Consider the following 19,140-nt stretch of genomic DNA (forward strand, 5'->3'; position numbering starts at 1 on the left):
GAACAGCTGCATCTTTCCATGGGCTTCCTGCACTCCCACATGTTCATGCTGAGGTCACTCCCCAGAAAACATGCTGCAAGCCAAGCTTCATTGCAGAATCTGTGTCCCAGTAAACCCCATCTAAGACAGATAATAAGAGATATTCTGGTGAAGAGTAAAGCTGAGAAGGAGGATAGGAAGTATCTGCCTCCTAATGTGAGAAAAGTACTCACTGCAGTATCTGACACAAGTAACATGTGATCATTCAAAGTTAACTATCACCATAATCCTAACTGTTACTCCAAACTAGGCAACTGGCAAAAACTTCAGGGAGGATGGCCTTACTTTGGTCTTGAAGAAGGGGAAGAACTTATACAAACAGAAAGAAGAAAGAAAATTTTTATGTTAGCAACTGATTCATGCAATTCAATTTGGCAGGTATTTCGCAGGTAAATTGCAAAAGAGAATTAGCAAAGAGGAATTTTGTGTAAAAGTTCAAGCTTTGTACTTACTTAAACTTGGATTTAAATTTTGACTTGATCACATCTCAAATAGGGGACTTTGAATAAGTCAGTTAACCACTCTGTGCCTCAGTTTCCACATCTGGAAAATGGATATAAGGATACCACCTACTTTCTAAGGTTCCTGTGAGTATACAGTGATTCAATGCATGTAAAGTACTTAACAACAGAAGAGTATCCAGCTATCATGTGGTTAGAGCTCAATAAATGATTATTAATACTGATATTATTGTTACTAGTTTTGAATCTTAAATTCCATTCTAATAGCTTCAAAATAGTGTTTAAAAATGTTCTTTACCTTCTTGCATATAGATACCATATAAAAGCAATCAAATCGTTTTCTTATTCTTCTCCTGATATTTTATTTTTTATACCCATGAATTTACTATTAAGATAGCTAGTTAGTTTTGGTATTAGTTTTTGTTTAATTTATACAGGTGACATAAAAGGAGGAGTGGAATTCCCCAAGGTATGTTGACCTCCCAGGGCTTAAGCACTGGATAATTTGACTCAGCTAAAGAAACTCCACGTTTTGACTTCTGAGATACCAAATCTTAGTGAGCACGGTAGGCAAGCCAGGGGGCCTCCATTAGGCCCATTCCAGCAATATCACCTTGTAGATCCAGAACCACTGTCTCTACTGTTTCTACGGTAACCAAATTACTTAGAAGTTGGCCTACTTTTCTTTTAAACACTTAACACATCAAATGTCTCAGCGCAAACAGACAACATAGGACAGTGGTTAGAAGCTCGAACTCAGGAATTGGACTATCTGTAAGTAAATTCTGGTTCTGTCCTTTCTAACTATGTGACCATGTGCAAGTTAATTAGCCGCTTTGTGCCTCAGTTTCTCCATCTATTAAATGTAGGTAATAATACTACCATTTCATATGATTATTTTGAAGACTAAATAAGTTAACATATGTGTTTAGAACTATGGAGAACACATAAAAGCTCTCAAACGTGTTTTTTAATATGATAATTACTACCCTTCTTCTGAGGGAAACTCCACTGAGTTCAGTATGATTTTTTGGACCACCCTGTGCTGTGAATCAGCTGCTACTCACCTACATAAAGAAAAAAGGAAATAATAAAAAAGAAGAAGAATGTAATTCTGGCAAAAGACCTTTTGTAGGACAGCTTCTGTGGAATCCTCCTCTGTTTTCAAGTGGAAATGAGAAGACTTATGTATCATAGCCACCTACTCCACTATAAATTTTTTAAAATTAAAATAATAGCCATCTCATGAATTTCCTTGCACAGAAATAAGCAACTTACCCGAAAACAAGCTTAAAGTATAATAATATATTGAAAATGATATTTTTGGCTCAGAATAGGTATTAGGTATGTTATCACTTCTTGAATATAAACACAGAATATCTTGCTTGAAGAAGGATTTTACTTTTCAAATTATTGGATAGACACAGTTTTGAAAATATTTGAACTTGAATAAAATCATTTTGTTTACTGAGCATAATAACTGAAAAGAAGGCTACTCCATTCTTTTCTAAGTAATTCCAAGTTATCTGACAGACAAACAGAGCACCAAGTAGGAACACACCAAAAAGACTTGGGGCTTTCTAATTACCTTTGGCACGTGCCTCTTTTTTCTGTCACGTTCTGTGCTGCAGCTCAGAATGCTTTTGAATCCTTGTGAATCTTTGACAACTACTTATTGTTTAACAGAATAGTCCCAAACATATATATAACTAATTTATTAATGTCACTCAATAGAGATGAGAGAAATACAAGAATAGTCCAAATTTCATGTTTTAAACAAAAAAAAAGATGAATTTTAAAAAAATTATTATACTTTAAGTTCTAGTGTACGTGTGCACAACGTGCAGGTTTGTTACATATGTATACATGTGCCATGTTGGTGTGTTGCACCCATTAACTCGTCATTTACATTAGGTATATCTCCTAATGCTTTTTAAAGCAGTAAGTAGCACGACTTTCCCCATATATATAATAACATATCTAAATTGGTTTTAATTTTTATAAGGATGCTTTCTCAGAGGACTAAACAGAGGAATAGTGATTTTTTATCTGCATTTCTCTTTCTCCTAAGAGCATTTGAGACAGTTTAAAATGTATGCACAAAATATTTAATAGATTAGAACTAAAATAGAAAATTAGGTCCATATACACAAGAGGGCACAAAGTGTCATTCTGATAATCATTACTAGAGATGCACATGTATGTGCCATCTCTGCCTCTGAAATTTCCAGTAGCAGCCAGAGAACAGAAAAGTTATCATACACTCATGAAGCGGAAATGTTCTAAGAAAGATTTATAGAGGCCATTGAGGAAAATGGCCTCAAGCAGCTTTTTCAGCAAATACAAAAGTTTTCTGTTTGTTTTTACATGACATTTTCTGACTACAACCTTTGATAGAGCCAAGGTAAAGTTTCACTGATTGAAGATGAGTTTTCCATGATGGGAGAAAGGAAGGTACTTAATTCATTCCATGCACACAGACTTTAAAAGACAAACTATACCTAGAAAGTAAATGAAAGGAGTTACCTTTTAAATTTATTTTCTAAAAATTTTGTCTGTTACTCAGGAACTTAAAACTAGAATAATCTAATAGGACCCTTTGATTGCAGATATCACATAAACCATGAGCTAGGTTAAGCAAAAAGGAATGAAGAAATGTCCCAGACCAGGCTTCAAAAACGATTGAGACAAGAAACTGGAAAATTCTTCAAAGGAAAGACAGCTTTTATTCCTGATCCGCACAGCCACTCATCTCTGTTTTGTGCTCTAAAGATTGGTTTTACCTGTGTCTGTGTTCATTTAGGAAAATATGTCTATGGCTTATAAATCACATTTCCCTTAGTGTCAACCATGCATGAAAATTGCCAAACTGATTGTGAATCCTAATCCCAAATTCCTGCAAGAGGGAATGTGGTTGATCCAGTTTGGGTCAGGTCTCCGTCAGTAATCCAATGCATATGACTGGGTGCCGGAGACAGGGAAAACAGTCTTCCAAACTCCTGCCCTGTGGGTGGAGGGAGTTTTCAGAGACAGGGCTGAACAGATACCTCAGAGGATGTTTACTAAGAATTTTGAGGTCGGTCTTTAACGAGTGCTTAGAATGTGAATTTTCTACTTTCATATCAATAGATGATACAAATGGTACAAAAATAAGGTGAAGCGATAGAGAAATCCTTCCACTGTAAATGTTGAGAAGCCCAACCAGTGTTTTTGCAAAAGTAAAAATAAAACCTCTCCACGTTTACACTAAAATGGGCTGCAGGCAAAGCAAAGATTGTCCTTAGGAAGCAGATTTGAATCTGCCCCCACCATTAGATATACTCTAGATTGAGAGTTCAGAGTCCCACACCACAGGATACTGTGAAAAAAGATGATTCTGGCCTGGAAATTTTTCAAAGCAGGTGTTGTTGCAAGTCATCAGAAAGAAACCCGAGGAGTAATGCTCCCATGGAAAAAGTTATATTGAACTGCGTAGCTCTGCACTATGATTTCCTGGATAAGCTATAGAAAAAATATGCTTGTACAAAATGGAAATACCTTGTCTCATTGTGTGAAGTTTTGATCAATTGCCTTTTGTCTGCCAAAGAAAATGATTTTCATTTTGATAAAGTTGGTGATGCTCAATTCTTTCTGGCAGCAGTAGGATAGCAGAATTATTTGTATCCTGAAGTTAATTCTTGTTGTTGAAAATTACACCCATATCATCAGCATGTAGGAAGATGCTTATCTTTCTATCTGCCATGATGGCAAAAACCCAGTTTGTCTAAAATCAGTGCCATATTGTGAAGATACTAGTTAAAAATTAATAAGTAAAACACAATACTGTTTTTGTATTACATGACAAGGTGAATGCATATGTCAGGAAATGTTCCCTTTCATTTATTTTAGAAAGGTATTTACTCCCACATTTGTAGATCCTAATATTAAGCTTCATTTTTTACTTAACTCAATTCCCTAGGCAATGAAGTCAAAATTTTGTGAAAAAATCAATATGCATAACTAAACAATCTTATTTTCTTCAAAATAATAGTAGTAAATAGGGCAATACTGTGCCAAAAACCTTCTTGCTGCTAATGTAAATTATTTAACTTGGAGACCTCACACACATGGCTTAAGGAGAAGCAGGGTGTAAATAATTGAAAAGATGCTGAAAAAATTGATGGAGCCATAGTTTTGTGCTACCATGGGGTTGGCCTTTTTTTTTTATTTTTTGTTTTTTATTATTATACTTTAGGTTTTAGGGTACATGTGCACAATGTGCAGGTTTGTTACATATGCATCCATGTGCCATGTTGTTTTGCTGCACCCATTAACTCGTCATTTAGCATTAGGTATATCTCCTAATGCTGTCCCTCCCCTCTCCCCCCACCCCACAACAGTCCCCAGAGTGTGATGTTCCCCTTCCTGTGTCCATGAGTTCTCATTGTTCAATTCCCACCTATGAGTGAGAACATGCGGTGTTTGGTTTTTTGTCCTTGCGATAGTTTGCTGAGAATGATGGTTTCCAGTTTCATCCATGTCCCTACAAAGGACATGAACTCATCATTTTTTATGGCTGCATAGTATTCCATGGTGTATATGTGTCACATTTTCTTAATCCAGTCTATCGTTGTTGGACATTTGGGTTGGTTCCAACTCTGTGCTATTGTGAATAGTGCCGCAATAAACATACATGTGCATGTGTCTTTATAGCAGCATGATTTATAGTCCTTTGGGTATATACCCAGTAATGGGATGGCTGGGTCAAATGGTATTTCTAGTTCCAGATCCCTGAGGAATCACCACACTGACTTCCACAATGGTTGAACTAGTTTACAGTCCCACCAACAGTGTAAAAGTGTTCCTATTTCTCCACATCCTCTCCAGCACCTGTAGTTTCCTGACTTTTCAATGATGGCCATTCTAACTGGTGTGAGATGGTATCTCACTGTGGTTTTGATTTGCATTTCTCTGATGGCCAGTGATGATGAGCATTTTTTCATGTGTTTTTTGACTGCATAAATGTCTTCTTTTGAGAAGTGTCTGTTCATGGGTTGGCCTTTTTAAAATTGAGTAGTCTCCCATTGAATCTCTCCAGAATTAATCCTGGTGATTGATTAGAGGTTGTTTGAGGTAAATAGTTTGGTGTTCTTCGGAACAGGCTTCAAACAATGATCCAAAAGCTTCCCTTAGAACTTACTCACTTTCAGGAGATGGTTAAATGAGTTTTGGCATAAAGCAATAGCAGGTCCTAAAGGAAATATACTTGGGTCCATAACGCTAAGAAAAATTGGCACCTGGCATTGATGGTTAGCCGAGCTTCCATAAATAGTTCTACTGATGCCAAATAAAGGACAACTGTAGCCTCAAATTCGTGTTATCATAAACTGTGAAAATTCACTAAAAGCCTTCCACAGGAATTTAGCTCCAGTATTTTGGTATAATTAGTTTATAATTAGATAGGTTTCAATTAAGCAAATTATTTCACATTGTAACATACTGTCTTGCTGTACTTGCCAGAAATGTTGTCTGCCCATTTGTTTTTTTTTTCTTTCTTTTTGCATCCATGCAATTTTTATTAAATTGATACATGAGACCCATTAGATATAGGACAGACAGGACTCATTTCCCCCCCAAACTATCCGTCTATTAAAGAAAAATAAATTGGAATATCTCCTGGCACATGTGTTAGTCACTCTATAGAAAAAGGTTGTTTTAGAAAGGTAAGCACATTTCCACTCCCTTTCACCCTATGCTTCCAATCCTATCCATCCAGTTACCAGGCAAACAGACTTGGGAGGCTGTGTTTATCATCAAAATCAAAAGAAGACAGTAAAGTTAGATAGAAAACATTCCCCTCAAGCAACATAATAATGAGAAGTAACTATACCTAGTTTGCATATACAAAGTCCTGCATTGCCTTGCCCCATATCAGCATTTACATCCAGTCTAATTATTTTCTCTTGATTCATTATGTTACATAGGACTCTCCATTTCAAGTGACAAAAATGTACTGGCTTAATGAAATGTGGCACTTGATTGCCTCAGGTAACTGAAAAGTCAAAGGGGTAGGGTGAGGGTCAGGCCAAATCCAGGCTCTCCAATGATGTCTTCAATAATGTCTCAGTCTCAGTTCTGTTTTCTTCTCTGATGGGTTTGTCTTCAGTATTCTCATATATTTGCAAGAGTTTATGTCTCTGGTAAAAACGGCAATTTTCATTAAACTAACATCTGCATATACCCTATTCTAGAATCTGAATATTAATAGTAACTTGAGAAAAACTCACAGATGCTGACTGGGGTCAGTTTCAGTTAAATTATTATGACCTATTCCTTGCCTATCTCTCCAACTTCCTCTTGTGCGTATTGGTATGTGTCCCAGGCATCTCAAAGTACATATAAACTCCTGAAGATGTTGTGCTATTTGTATCTTCGTAGTATTTGTGATGTTTCCTCAAGCTACAGTGTCCAATATCTACTCACCAGGTTGGTGACTTGCAGATCTCTTCGAATCATTCCAGATTTAGTTTAAGAATTACTTTCTTTATAACCTTCCTATGGTTTTTTCTGTGGAGATTACCACTCTCCCACTCTCGTCCTGTGACCTTCACACATACCTCCATTTTAGCACCAATGTTTATGTGTTACATCTAAGATCTGCATCTCTATCTCTCTCACTAAAGAGAAACGCTATGAGGAAATCACACTTCAGTTTTCTTCATCTCCCCAAGCTCTATATCACAGTGCTTAGCAAATGGTATTTTTGTTGTTATTGAGTGAATAATGAGTTGGTGAATGAGAATTTCCTCAAGAAATTATTTAGATTTTTTTCTAAGTAATTCTGTTTTTAAAATCATTTTCTTTAAATTTTTTTTTATGAAAAATAGACTTCAAATAAATCTAAGTTTATACAGTTCATACAACTTATGAAATTTGTGATCCCTAATGATTATCCATTTCATTACAAAGCTCTTTATCTCAAACCACAGTAACTGTTATATTAAGAAGCTATAACCCCAAGTGCATAGATATGCTCACCAATGTGCAAATATCTACTATTAATATTATGGCACATGGTGAATAGTATTTAAAATTGAACATAATTGGTTCCAGGTCCGTGATCCAGGGAAGTTGTGAAATCTGTATGGAAATCCCATTTTACGCTGGATCTTAAAAGACTTTTTAAAGGATGAAAGATATATGCATGAAGATATAAATATTCTTTGAGAAAAAGGTTCTCAAGACCTATCTCAGCTGCCAGTAGCAATATGAAATACAGACAATTACAAATTACATCTTTGACATTTAGGATGTTGACCGTAGTTTCAGATGTTTAAACATCTCTATCATTTTCTTTGTTCTTTGAAATTTGTTACATGAAGCCTACCTGTGGTAAGGCATCTTGACCATTCATTAATGAACACAGGAATCTCTTAAAAAAAAAAAAAGTCAGAAAATACTTCATTACGCTGCACTATTTGCCTCTACTCCTGCCTCTCCATCAAATTATACCAAAATCACATTTTCCAATTATTTCTGTGTCATTTGGCATTTTTACCTGACAAGTAAATTGAGGTCATCAGGAAGAGAGAATCTCATAATCTTTGGTGTTTCAGTGTAGCCACAGTTTGATGTACTGAATTGTATTCTTTCTGGAGAAGTGGCAGAGGAGTAGAAGAAGGCACAGCTGTGAAATCACTTTCTGAAAAAAAAAAAGTATGATCCCTGGTAAGGGTCTTTGCTTCAACAGAAATGATCCATGAGGTTTGTTTCCATCCAGCTGAGAAATCAGTAATCAGTTTACTTGAATGGAAAAGAGAATCTCTTGTTATTCTCTTTTATTTCTAATCTTAGAGATACTTTTTCTTTGGGTAGATAGCATCAAATATTGAATGAATGTAAAAGTAATATATCAATATAATACTATGTTGACTATTTTTACTTTTTTTCAAAGCCTAGGCAGGGATATTTAGGGGAAAAGAAATTTACCCACTTTATTTTCTATTAATTTACCTCTGTACATACTGATTTACAAAATACAAATATGTAAGGGAATGTAATGTAAAATTACAACGTGTTTAAGCATTACTATTGACACACAAATCAAGTAAGAAAACTGTTCTTTAGCCAAGGGCATTTTATCCTTATATTTAGAATGTGATTTTTATCTCTTCTTCACAAACAATACACATGTATTAATACCTATGCTATGTATGGCTTATGCTAATCCCTTGTTATATAGAAGGTTGAAACATATTATCCTGCCCTCAAGAGGCTTATATGAGAGATGAGTCAAAAAACTGAAACTCTCAGGAAATGAATCATTTTGGTAATTTAAGTTTTTGGCCAGGGTTTAATCTTATAAGTATTATTTTTATAACTTTATAATAGTTTGGAGGCAAACATTTTTTAATCATGCATCCCCAAACTCTTGTCCTTTGAAATAAAATATACTGGACTTATCTCAGTATTTTCTAATTAATATCGAATGATCATATGAATGTATTGAGTTATAAAACATAGTGAATTAATTGATGCTCCTTGAATTTTGTAGGGCCATTTGATCCTAAACTCCTGGCTCCTGCCTAGCGTACACTTTGGAATCTTGTGTCAGATTTTCAGTTTTTCCACCTCTTCCATCAGTCTGACTAGCAGTGTGCAATTCTATTCAACTCTCTCTCTGTAGATGCCTCCCCAACCTATCTCCTAATCTGTTGCCTACTACACTATTTTATGAATTTGAAAATCAATAAATATGTGTGAAGTAAAACTGTGAGGTATCAAAGCTGTTTTATAGTACGTGGACCTCAGTCAGATGTCGTTCTAGAGAATCTTTTTTATTTGTTTTTGTCTTGCTTTCTATCGTTCAACTGAATCACATAATTGAGCCTGCTGTCTAGCTAATTTCAAATACATGTGATAATATGGGTACTTGAACTAAGAAAATACAGTGGGAGTTGGAGAGAATGAGAAAGAATCTAAGAAATACTTTAAAATTATAAGGGACAGGACTGATCAACTTGGAAGGTGAAGGAGAGAATTGGATGAGGGCTGAGTCCAAGGTTTCTTGCCTGAACATCTCTGAGAATGGGATACATGGGAAAGGGGTGATTTTACCTTCTAGACAATGGGAAATGTTCTCAATATTTTAAAATGTTATTGTGAAGAATAATTATCTGTCCATATAATGTGGATGGATTGTGAAGAGATACTGTGGAAAGGCAACCTAATAGCAAATGATAAAACTAGTCTACTCCTGCGAGGCTGAAGCCTGACAGGAGGCTGCGTCACTGGTAATAGAGGCAGGATGAAAAACTTGACTCTGGACTTGGAGTTGTAGGAAAATGCAAAATCAAGGATAACCCTATACTTTCAAATCCATGTGGCCCAAATGATAACAATATCATCTACAAAGTCACAAGTTTATGTTCATCTAGAAGATATGTTTCCTCAGCTTTCATTTGTATCTCATACTCTTCTGTCCGCATGAGAATGTGGTGTTGAGAATGTGCAGATTAATTAATCTCCATTACGTGTTGCTAAATTCTCATAAAGTTAAGCCAATTCTGATTTCTATACATGATCTGAGAGGAGAATTTTCCTATATTGGTTGTCCATAAACTTTAAAACTAATTTACTGTGTATCATCAAGTCATGGCTTTGTTGAGATTTGCGCTATGCTTAAAGAAATCATTCTGGTGAAATGATGAAGACAATTTCACTGAGCATCATTTTTTGTGAGATGCTTTATTTAAAAATTCACATTAACTACTGTCTTCAGTAACTTTAAAAATATGTTCATAACAGAAAAGAGTTAACTTTAAAAATCTATTCCACAGAAAATGACACAGAATACAAATAACAGATTTTACTTTGAAATGTAAATATAAACTAGAATAATCTTGATTACAGGGAGACAAAATCATATGCCTCCATAGAAGAAAATACTTTGGTTAAAAATAGCCAAATTGCCTTTCTCTGACACTTTCCTAAAGATATGAAATCTCTTTTTTAAGTATTTAGATTCTAAGTAAAGCATTTCATTTTTTTTTCTTTAGATGGAAACAAACCACACTTAATAATGTCATCACAACTTATGCCAAGCGCTGTTGCTCAGTTACAATTTTGCAATTCTTTTTGGATAATTGCTTCCTCTTAAGGAAGTATACTTCTTCCCAAATCATAGAATGAAATATATCATTTTAATATATTTATCTTTGTCCAAGAATACAACCTCACAATTAAACAAAGGATCATTTCCAATCAGCGAGTCACAAATACATTTTATTTTACACTATGGATTTCAGTGTGGTTCTTTTTAGGGACAAGTTTGCTTTCAACAGATGCTACTGATGTGATTAAATGATACATTTTTCTCCTACAAAACTAATGAGTAAGCTTCTGCTCAGGATTGAAAAAACTGAATGGATAATACTATAGACAAGTTTTCATAACAGAGACACTTGTAGCTATACTGTATTTTCGTGGAATCCATTTGGCAGAAAATTTCATGGTTTGCTTATTTGTTTCTTTAAGTGTCTATTTAAATAAATCAAATTAATGAGATCTCTAGCCAAGGAGGTGATCATCCTGCTCCTTCTCTTACTTCTTCCAACACATTACATTTTCCCAAATTCCCTGTCAGCTCACTCACTGCCAGAGGCTGTTTATTCTTTTCCAACATCATTCAGTTTCCCTTTTGTAACAATAATTCCTTCTGTAATTTCTTGTTCAGTGTCTGCCTTCCCCACTGAACTGAAAATCCATGAGCACAGTAACTATGTTTTGTTCATCACTGTATACCCTGTGTCTATGTTAGTGCCTAGCATATACTAGTTGCTCAATAAATATTAATTGAATGAACTAATACATTCTTAACCTTAGATTCGTATTTCTGAGCTTTAATCCACTCAACTTGGTAAAATGTAGCAGTCTGAATTCCCTAGTAGCTTCTACCTCCCAGAAAGCGTTGTCTCCATGCACACAGAATAATTGGATTTTTCTGATTAGTGTTGGGTACACTCTCTTCACGCACATTGTATAGCTACACTGATGGTAAATCTTCCTCACATATCAAGGGAAGGGTGGGAATGTGGATTACTCCCGACCTTTTCTTACCAGAACCATCCAGTGCAAATAATTATTCAACCCACTCACTCAAAGGAATATTTACTACCATGTAGGCTGGACACTGTATTGGTTTCCTTGGACTGTTGAAACAAATTATCACTAAGTCAATGGCTTAAAACAATATATCACAGCTCTGGAGACCAAAAGCATGCTCTCTCCAAAGGTTCTAAGAGAGACTTCTTCCTTTTCTCTTCTTGCTTCTGGTGTCTTATTCTTTGGCTTGTGGGTTGCATAACTCATCTCTGCCTTTGTCTTTACATGTGTCTTTACATGGCCTTCTCCTCTTTGTCTTCTCCACTTTTGTCTCTAATAAGGACACTTGTCATTGGATATGGGACAACCTGGTTAATCCGGGATAGTCAAGTTTCTTAATTACACCTGCAAATTCCTTTTTTGAGGGGAGGGGGAAAGGCTGTCACCATTCACCCCACTATGGATATCATAGTGAATATAGTTCCTGCTCTCACTGAATTTGAAATCAAATGAGAAAGACAGATTATAAAAAGTAATTTCAATAAAATGTGATGGTTTTATTGGTAGAAATCTTTTAAGGGTCTTGGGGAACATCTGTCTGGGGACCCACCCAAATCTAAACAACCAGAAAAAAAAAATGCTTCCCAAATGATAAGATATTCATGGAGGAGTGATTAGAAATTGACCAGATATTAAGAGTTGGGCTCATTCAAGGACTTGGAAGAAATTTAGTATGCTTAGAGAATGATAAGATGTATCTGAAGACATATGCTAGAGCCATTTGTAGACAGCTTTGATGACAAAGTTAAGGGCCTTGTAGTTTATCCTGAGATGAAGTCAGAGCTCTGTGATGGACCAACACTAATATGATAAAATGCAAAAATTATCCCCATCAGGACCAAGCTCCTGAGTGTTTTTATTTCCATATGGCAAATCTTGTTCTTTCCACTATTTTGTTGCAGCCTGCATGGGTAACACAATATCATAGTACAATTGCTCTGAAAGATTGTGACAAGAATGTTTAATTCAACATTATCATTTTACAGTCATGAAATCAAGTTCAAGCAAGGCTATGATTGTCGTAGGGTAACCAAAACCGCTAGATCTAGTTAATTCTTCTGTTAGGGAAAATGGTGGTTTAAAGTACTGGCAATTGCTTGGGCTTGGAGATCGGCAAATAGAAGTTGGATTGCCAGCTTTCTCTTGACAAGATATGTAACCTTGAGAAAGTAATATAACTGTTTAAACTAGAAATGATAATAGTACCTACCTATCAAGACCATTGTGAAGATAATTTTGATAATGAATTGACACTCATAGTTTCCTATTAAATAATGACTGTTGTTCTTGTTGAAAATGATAATGTTGATGAGGTTTTTATAATCATCCCAGCCTCACGATCTATAGCATTTTACTCCCAGTAAAATAGTGTTTCATTAAATACTCTTATTAGAAAATAAGAGTATTTAACGGATTTATTTTCTAATAAGAATATTTAACATATTTTATTCTCCACAGAGGAGTGTTTACAGTTCCTAAGTTTAAGAAACAATTATGCAGGAATATGCATTTTTCAAAGGGTCATAACTTAAGATTGTTATCCAATTAAAATTTTAATTAAAACAAAGTTTATAAATGTAATAACAAGTGTGCAGAAGGAGACGTATTTGCAGAATTAGCAGTTTAGTCAGTAATTATGTATGTCAAACAACACCATTTTTTATAACAAAGTAATCTGATTTTCAAAAGGCACCCAATTACAAAATCTCCCTCTGAATTTTGGACTCAACAAATTATAGCTACCTAACTACTATGAAACTATATGCCCCTGATTCAAAATTCTTGAATTATGCTATATATTTTACAGATACAACAGCTTTTAAGTAAATAATGTTTTTTTGGGTAAATGCCATCTGCTTTATCTTCAAAAAGATAATGTTTTCTAGAACAACTATTTCTTACGTTTTTGTTATTCAATAACTTTCAGTGAGAAAATGTGACATTTTAGAGCACAACATTAATTCCCATGATATCAGTGCTATTTTGAAGATTAGGAAATTCAGTTAAGACCTAATAAAAAACCTTCAGTACATTATTTATTGGATAAGATGCAACTATTTAACTTGTCTCTGCACAGATTATGAGTGAAAACTTAACATTGTAGTACATTGCTTGAAAATGTCTTGATTAAATCATAGTGACTAAATTCTAATTCTAAGATTTAATAAATTTCTCTTACTGGTAACTGAACATAAATGACTTCAACTCTTTTGTTTTTATTTGCATTTAGATTTTTTTTAAAGTCTCTAAAATGCTATGACTGGTTTCTTACTGACTTGACAATAGTGTTTAAGGCTTAGACATTCTGTTGTAGATATGTCATTTTTATGAGAATGCTATTACTCTGGATATGAATTTGCACATAGTATACTGCAAACTTAATTCCCAGAAAACGATCTACTTCTGTGGAAGCTGTAAAATACTCAAGTTTAATAAATTATTATGTTAGAGACTTCTGCAGCTTGCTTCTCAGTTATATACCTTATTTGATCCAATTTTCTCCAATAACTGATGAGATTAATAGATATTATTTATTTTAAGTAGTCAAAATAAAAAACAAGTTTAGTTTAAGTTAAGGAACATTAAGAAACTGATTGATTTGGTTTTTTAGAATATTGATGATTAACTGATTTATTACTACAAGTTATAGTAAAAAAAAATGGAGAAATGAGACAAAACCCTGAAAGACTGAATTCTGGTCATAGTTCTATATGGGCTTGGGCAATTTCTTTAATTTTTCTGTGCTTCTGTTTTCTTACCTCTATTATTAAGGAATTGCCTATTTCACTCATTAAAAAATTATATTTGATTAAAGCATTATTAATACAAAAAATTAGAAGTGCTAATAAATTAATTGAATGATATATGTTAAAAGATACCTGGAAGATTAGTAAAACATGCAGCTCATATGCTTTTAAGAGACAGTTTTATCAGTGAAAGAAGGAACATGTTGCTAACATATATAATGTAGTCTTTTCTTCAAATAAGGAAGCTTTTAAATATCATTTTTCCAATTATTGCTGATTAAACATCTAAGCACCCACTATGTATATCCTCGTGCTGTGGAGGTGAGAATCCACAATTTTAGTGTTTGAATTAAGCTCTATGAAGTATAAAGAACATCATTCTTAAAAGGAATTATACAGTAGTCTTTCTACTTTGTGAAAACAGATATCAAAACAGTCTATAAAACCTGGTCTACTGGCCAGTGTTTAAGAGGAAACACAGTGAGCAATTACATAAAACAGAATTCTTTAGCCTGTCTGCTGATTTAGTTTTACAGCACATACTTAATCTTGAAATAAGGGGTACTAAGAATTCATCTACTTTATTGATCTTTTTTGAAGAAAGAGGAGAGGTTTATGTTGTGGGTTATGGCCCCAACTCTTCAGCCCTGAATCAAAACTCATTTATTTTGGGTTTGCTTCGTATGTGTCAAATACTGAAATAAAGGTCAAATGTACTGGGCTTGGCATCCGTTATTGTATTTTCTAGTGTAAACTAACTTGTAAAATGGTTTTAACAGTGAAATGTCACCCAGGGAAATTTTAATATTGTATCTCTGTTTCAGCTTCTGACATGGCAGCAGAGCAAGGACAGATTCTCGTGATAGCCACCGCCGCTGTTGGCGGATTCACTCTCCTCGTCATCCTCACTTTATTCTTCTTGATCACTGGGAGGTAACTGAAACATACCAGACTATTTCCAAGATTTATGAATAACCACTCTTTTTATACATTGCATATTCAAATGCTTTTAGATATAACAAAGCACACCTGATGTCGAGAGGGATCCCAGAAGAATCCACTCTGACAGTGAACCATCATTAGTTCTCTGTTTCAACAGGCCCCTGAATATGGAAAGATTCGAAGATGACTAAAGCTGTTTGAAAGCTATGAATGATGAATTTACACTCAATAAGTTACTCCGTGTTTTTTCTTTACTGTAATCAAATTACATCATAAAAAATAATTTTCTTAAAAATATTTTAATGGAAAGTCAGAACAATTTATAGAAAAACTCTTTATAAACCTAGTGTTATAGAAATATAACATCTTGTCAATTAAATATTGAAACTGTCTATGTTAGAATTTTATTAATTGGTTTTATAAATCCAATATTTCTATACTTCAAAGTAATTTGAATAAAATATAAACTAACAGTAAATTAAACATAGCAAAACACCTAAATTTGAATCCTGACTAGCTGGTCCAAGTGCTTCACCCATCAGAACCTTAGCTTTCTATTTTTATACAGGTTTGATATAAAAGTACATTAAAACAATTTAATGACTCTTAAATAAATAGTATGAATACCATAATACAGGTGCTGATAATACAGATGTGAATGAAAATAATATATATAAAATTATATGAAAGAATAAATGTTATTTCTTATTTAATCCATGGTATTTGGCCAAGACTTTTTCCAGAAATCACAATATTTTATTCTCAGATCATTCTAACAAGAAGATAAAATATTCTATCTAGATATCAATAGGGGCACAAAAGAATACCTCAACAGATTTTTTTATAATCTGAAACACACATCTACTGCAAAATATTGCAGTAGAAATATCACTATCATGATTTAAAACTGCAAAAAGAATTCAGCCAAACAGTACACACCCATGTTGACTCCAGCTAAAGTACACCAACCCTGCCAGAAAACACTGGTACCTCAGAAAGAGCAGAAATAATAAATAGCACCTTCAGTGAACCGAAAACACTATTTGTTTTTAAAACTCTGCTTAGGGACCAATATTTTGTTAAAATTTAATCTACTTAAAATTACAGAGGTAACTTTAATACACATATGAAAAATTGTCTACAATTTGGACAGCACACCAAAAAGTATAGAACTTGACAAGTACTTTGCACGTATCAATGGTGGGTCCCTGACAAATATACAACTGCTATTCCGTAACAGTGTATTGAATATAGTTGTAACAAACCTCCTTTTATAGAATTTACCAAGGAAAAAAGCAGCATGAATATTCTAATGTGGTTGAGTTAAAAATGATGACTTATTTGTGAAATTAAATGGAAAGAAGGCACTTTACAACTATGTTTACTTAAGTTTTTCATGTATATAAACAGATATAGTAACGGTCTTAGAATTAAGAGACAGTATTTGGGGGTCTCCAGTTTTGGGGGGGTGATTAGCTGATAGAATAATGCCGGCTATAGTAACAAGGAAAAAAACAGACATGAAAGAATGCAGGAAATAATGATAAATTCATCTTAATACAAGTACTAATTTGGGCACAACATGTTGCCACCATCAGGCACTGTTGTCCAGCATCCTCTTAGGACCCTTTTCCTTTATTTTTAGGGCTAACCTCTGACAGCTATCTGCCATCATCAGAGCTTTGATATAGCTCATCTTTTATAGAGGAGAGAAAGCAAATTTTGGAATCTCTAAACCAATTAACCGTTAGGTTGAAGATTAAATGTTCAACACTGCAGCTTATCAAACTTGGCCTACAAAAACTTGAATCATTAGCCAGAATAAAGTGATTATAAAAAATAAAACCCCTAAACATCCAGGTGGAGGTCTAAGTTTTCTGAGAAAGATTAAAATTATTCCCATACTATTTTGGACTCTCTGGCAAAGAGAGGGATTACAAGACAGTTATGGTTAGGGAAAGAGAAAGAGAAAGAAAGAGAGAGGAAGGGAAGGGAAGGGAAGAGAAGGGGAGGGGAGGGGAGGGGAGGGGAGGGGAGGGGAGGAAGGGAGGGAGGAAAGGAGGGAGAGAAAGAGACAGAGAGAGAGAGTTTCAGTGAGGGTTAATGGTGCAAGTTTAAAAAAGAAAGGAAAAAAGAAAATAAAGGTATTTTGTTGTATGTAAAGTCACAATGACAATTTGGTTAAGTTAAAAAAATCAAATTGCCAGTACTTTAGCATTGCTATGTGTTTAGCAAACTTTATTAGGAAAATGTTAAATAGAAGAATAAACCTTAATGAATATTCCTTACCCTCTGTAACATTAATGCTGCCCATGCATTTTGAACTGGGGTCACTGATATCTTTATAATACTCTAATTATCATGAAGTTATATACAATTTAAAGACAATCTGCTTTGGAGCCCAGAAAGTTTATTTAGTTATTAAAATACAACGGCATTCCATTGTACTTTAAGGAGCTCTTAACTCCAAAGACACAAATTATATCATGTAACTATACTGTGAAAAAATAGGTATGATGGTTGATTTTGATTCAGAAATATTTTTGTTTTCCATTTTCAAAGTTTCTTTGAAGGAGGGAGTAATTTCCTTTTTTATTATTATACTTTAAGTTCTAGGGTACATGTGCACACGTATGTTTATGGAGGGAGTAATTTCTTCAATGTGATTTTATTTAACATCAGTATTACATTATTTACAATAGAAAAATATTCCTCTGGACATTTAAAAGAAATTTAATAATGATTCACTATATTGCAAAATTGGATACAGTTATATGTATCTTGCAGAACATAAATTAAGGCCTTATTTTTTCATAGAATATTTCAGTAAACAATGATTTAAATAGCACATACACATGTGGCAACGCATTTCATTAAGGCATCAGAAAATATTTCCTTAACATATGACAAACACAAAAGAAAACATTTCAATCTTTGCAGGCTAAATAAGTATTGCCTAATAAACTTGAGAGTCGGGCTCAAATATTATCTTTATTTGGGATTCCTGGAGCAGAATAGAAATACCACTTAAAAGGATAATTTAATGGTGAAGAAAAATTTGTGCTAAATTATTTTCAGCTTTCAGTTTCTATGTTTGCCAATTTATATTTCATTAGAAGTTGCTTTAACATTCCATGCACTGAAGAGAACAATTTAAATTACATAAAATAGAAAAAAAATATTTTGAAGTATCGCTTAAGCACTTTGGTAGGGGAGCAGTCATTGGAAAATATTCTATGAAAACTGTAAGACATTTCTGAATAAATGCTCAACTTGCCATAGAATTCGAGGCAAAATTCCCATTGAAAGACTGAATTATGTAACACAGACACACTTTGTTTAGCCATTAGAAATTTGATAAACCATCAAATCATATGGATGTTGAAGAATTTACTCATATTGAAGAAATCTTGGAAGCATGGTTATCCAGAGAGAGACTAGAACATGCCTCTACCAAATTCCAAATATTAAAAAATAAAACTGCTGAGCCATCCTGCTGTTTAGCAATGAAAATGGAAGACAGTTGTATATATTTCTGAAATTCTGACTCAAAATACTTTTTTTATTTTGACTTTTAATTTTTTTTTTTTTACCAACTCTAGCTATTAGTAGTCATATAAGGGATGGTTATGGCAGATTATTAAATATTTTCTAAGACTCTTGTCTTTCGAATCCATCTACTTGACAGTATTTTATTCTAGGGCTAATTTCAATGTACATAAAAAACCTTCTATAGAATATTTTCACGTTATAAAGATATTTTAAAAGTGGTCTTTATGACAAGAACTTTGTTCATAGATTATATGTAT

General features: G+C 33.9%; 1 protein-coding gene across 4 annotated transcripts in view; it reads left to right on the top strand.

The window, feature by feature from the left end:
* Positions 1 to 19,140, top strand: part of EPHA6 (EPH receptor A6) — a 951,077-nt gene that overhangs the window by 662,491 nt on the left and 269,446 nt on the right. For all 4 annotated transcript variants that reach the window (XM_063630562.1, XM_063630563.1, XM_063630564.1 and 1 more), the window contains one exon: positions 15,214 to 15,322. In XM_063630562.1, coding sequence (XP_063486632.1) covers positions 15,214 to 15,322 — 109 coding nt within the window. The remainder of the gene's footprint in view (positions 1 to 15,213; positions 15,323 to 19,140) is intronic.

Source organism: Symphalangus syndactylus, chromosome 21 (assembly GCF_028878055.3).
Source record: "Symphalangus syndactylus isolate Jambi chromosome 21, NHGRI_mSymSyn1-v2.1_pri, whole genome shotgun sequence".
NCBI lineage: Eukaryota > Metazoa > Chordata > Mammalia > Primates > Hylobatidae > Symphalangus > Symphalangus syndactylus.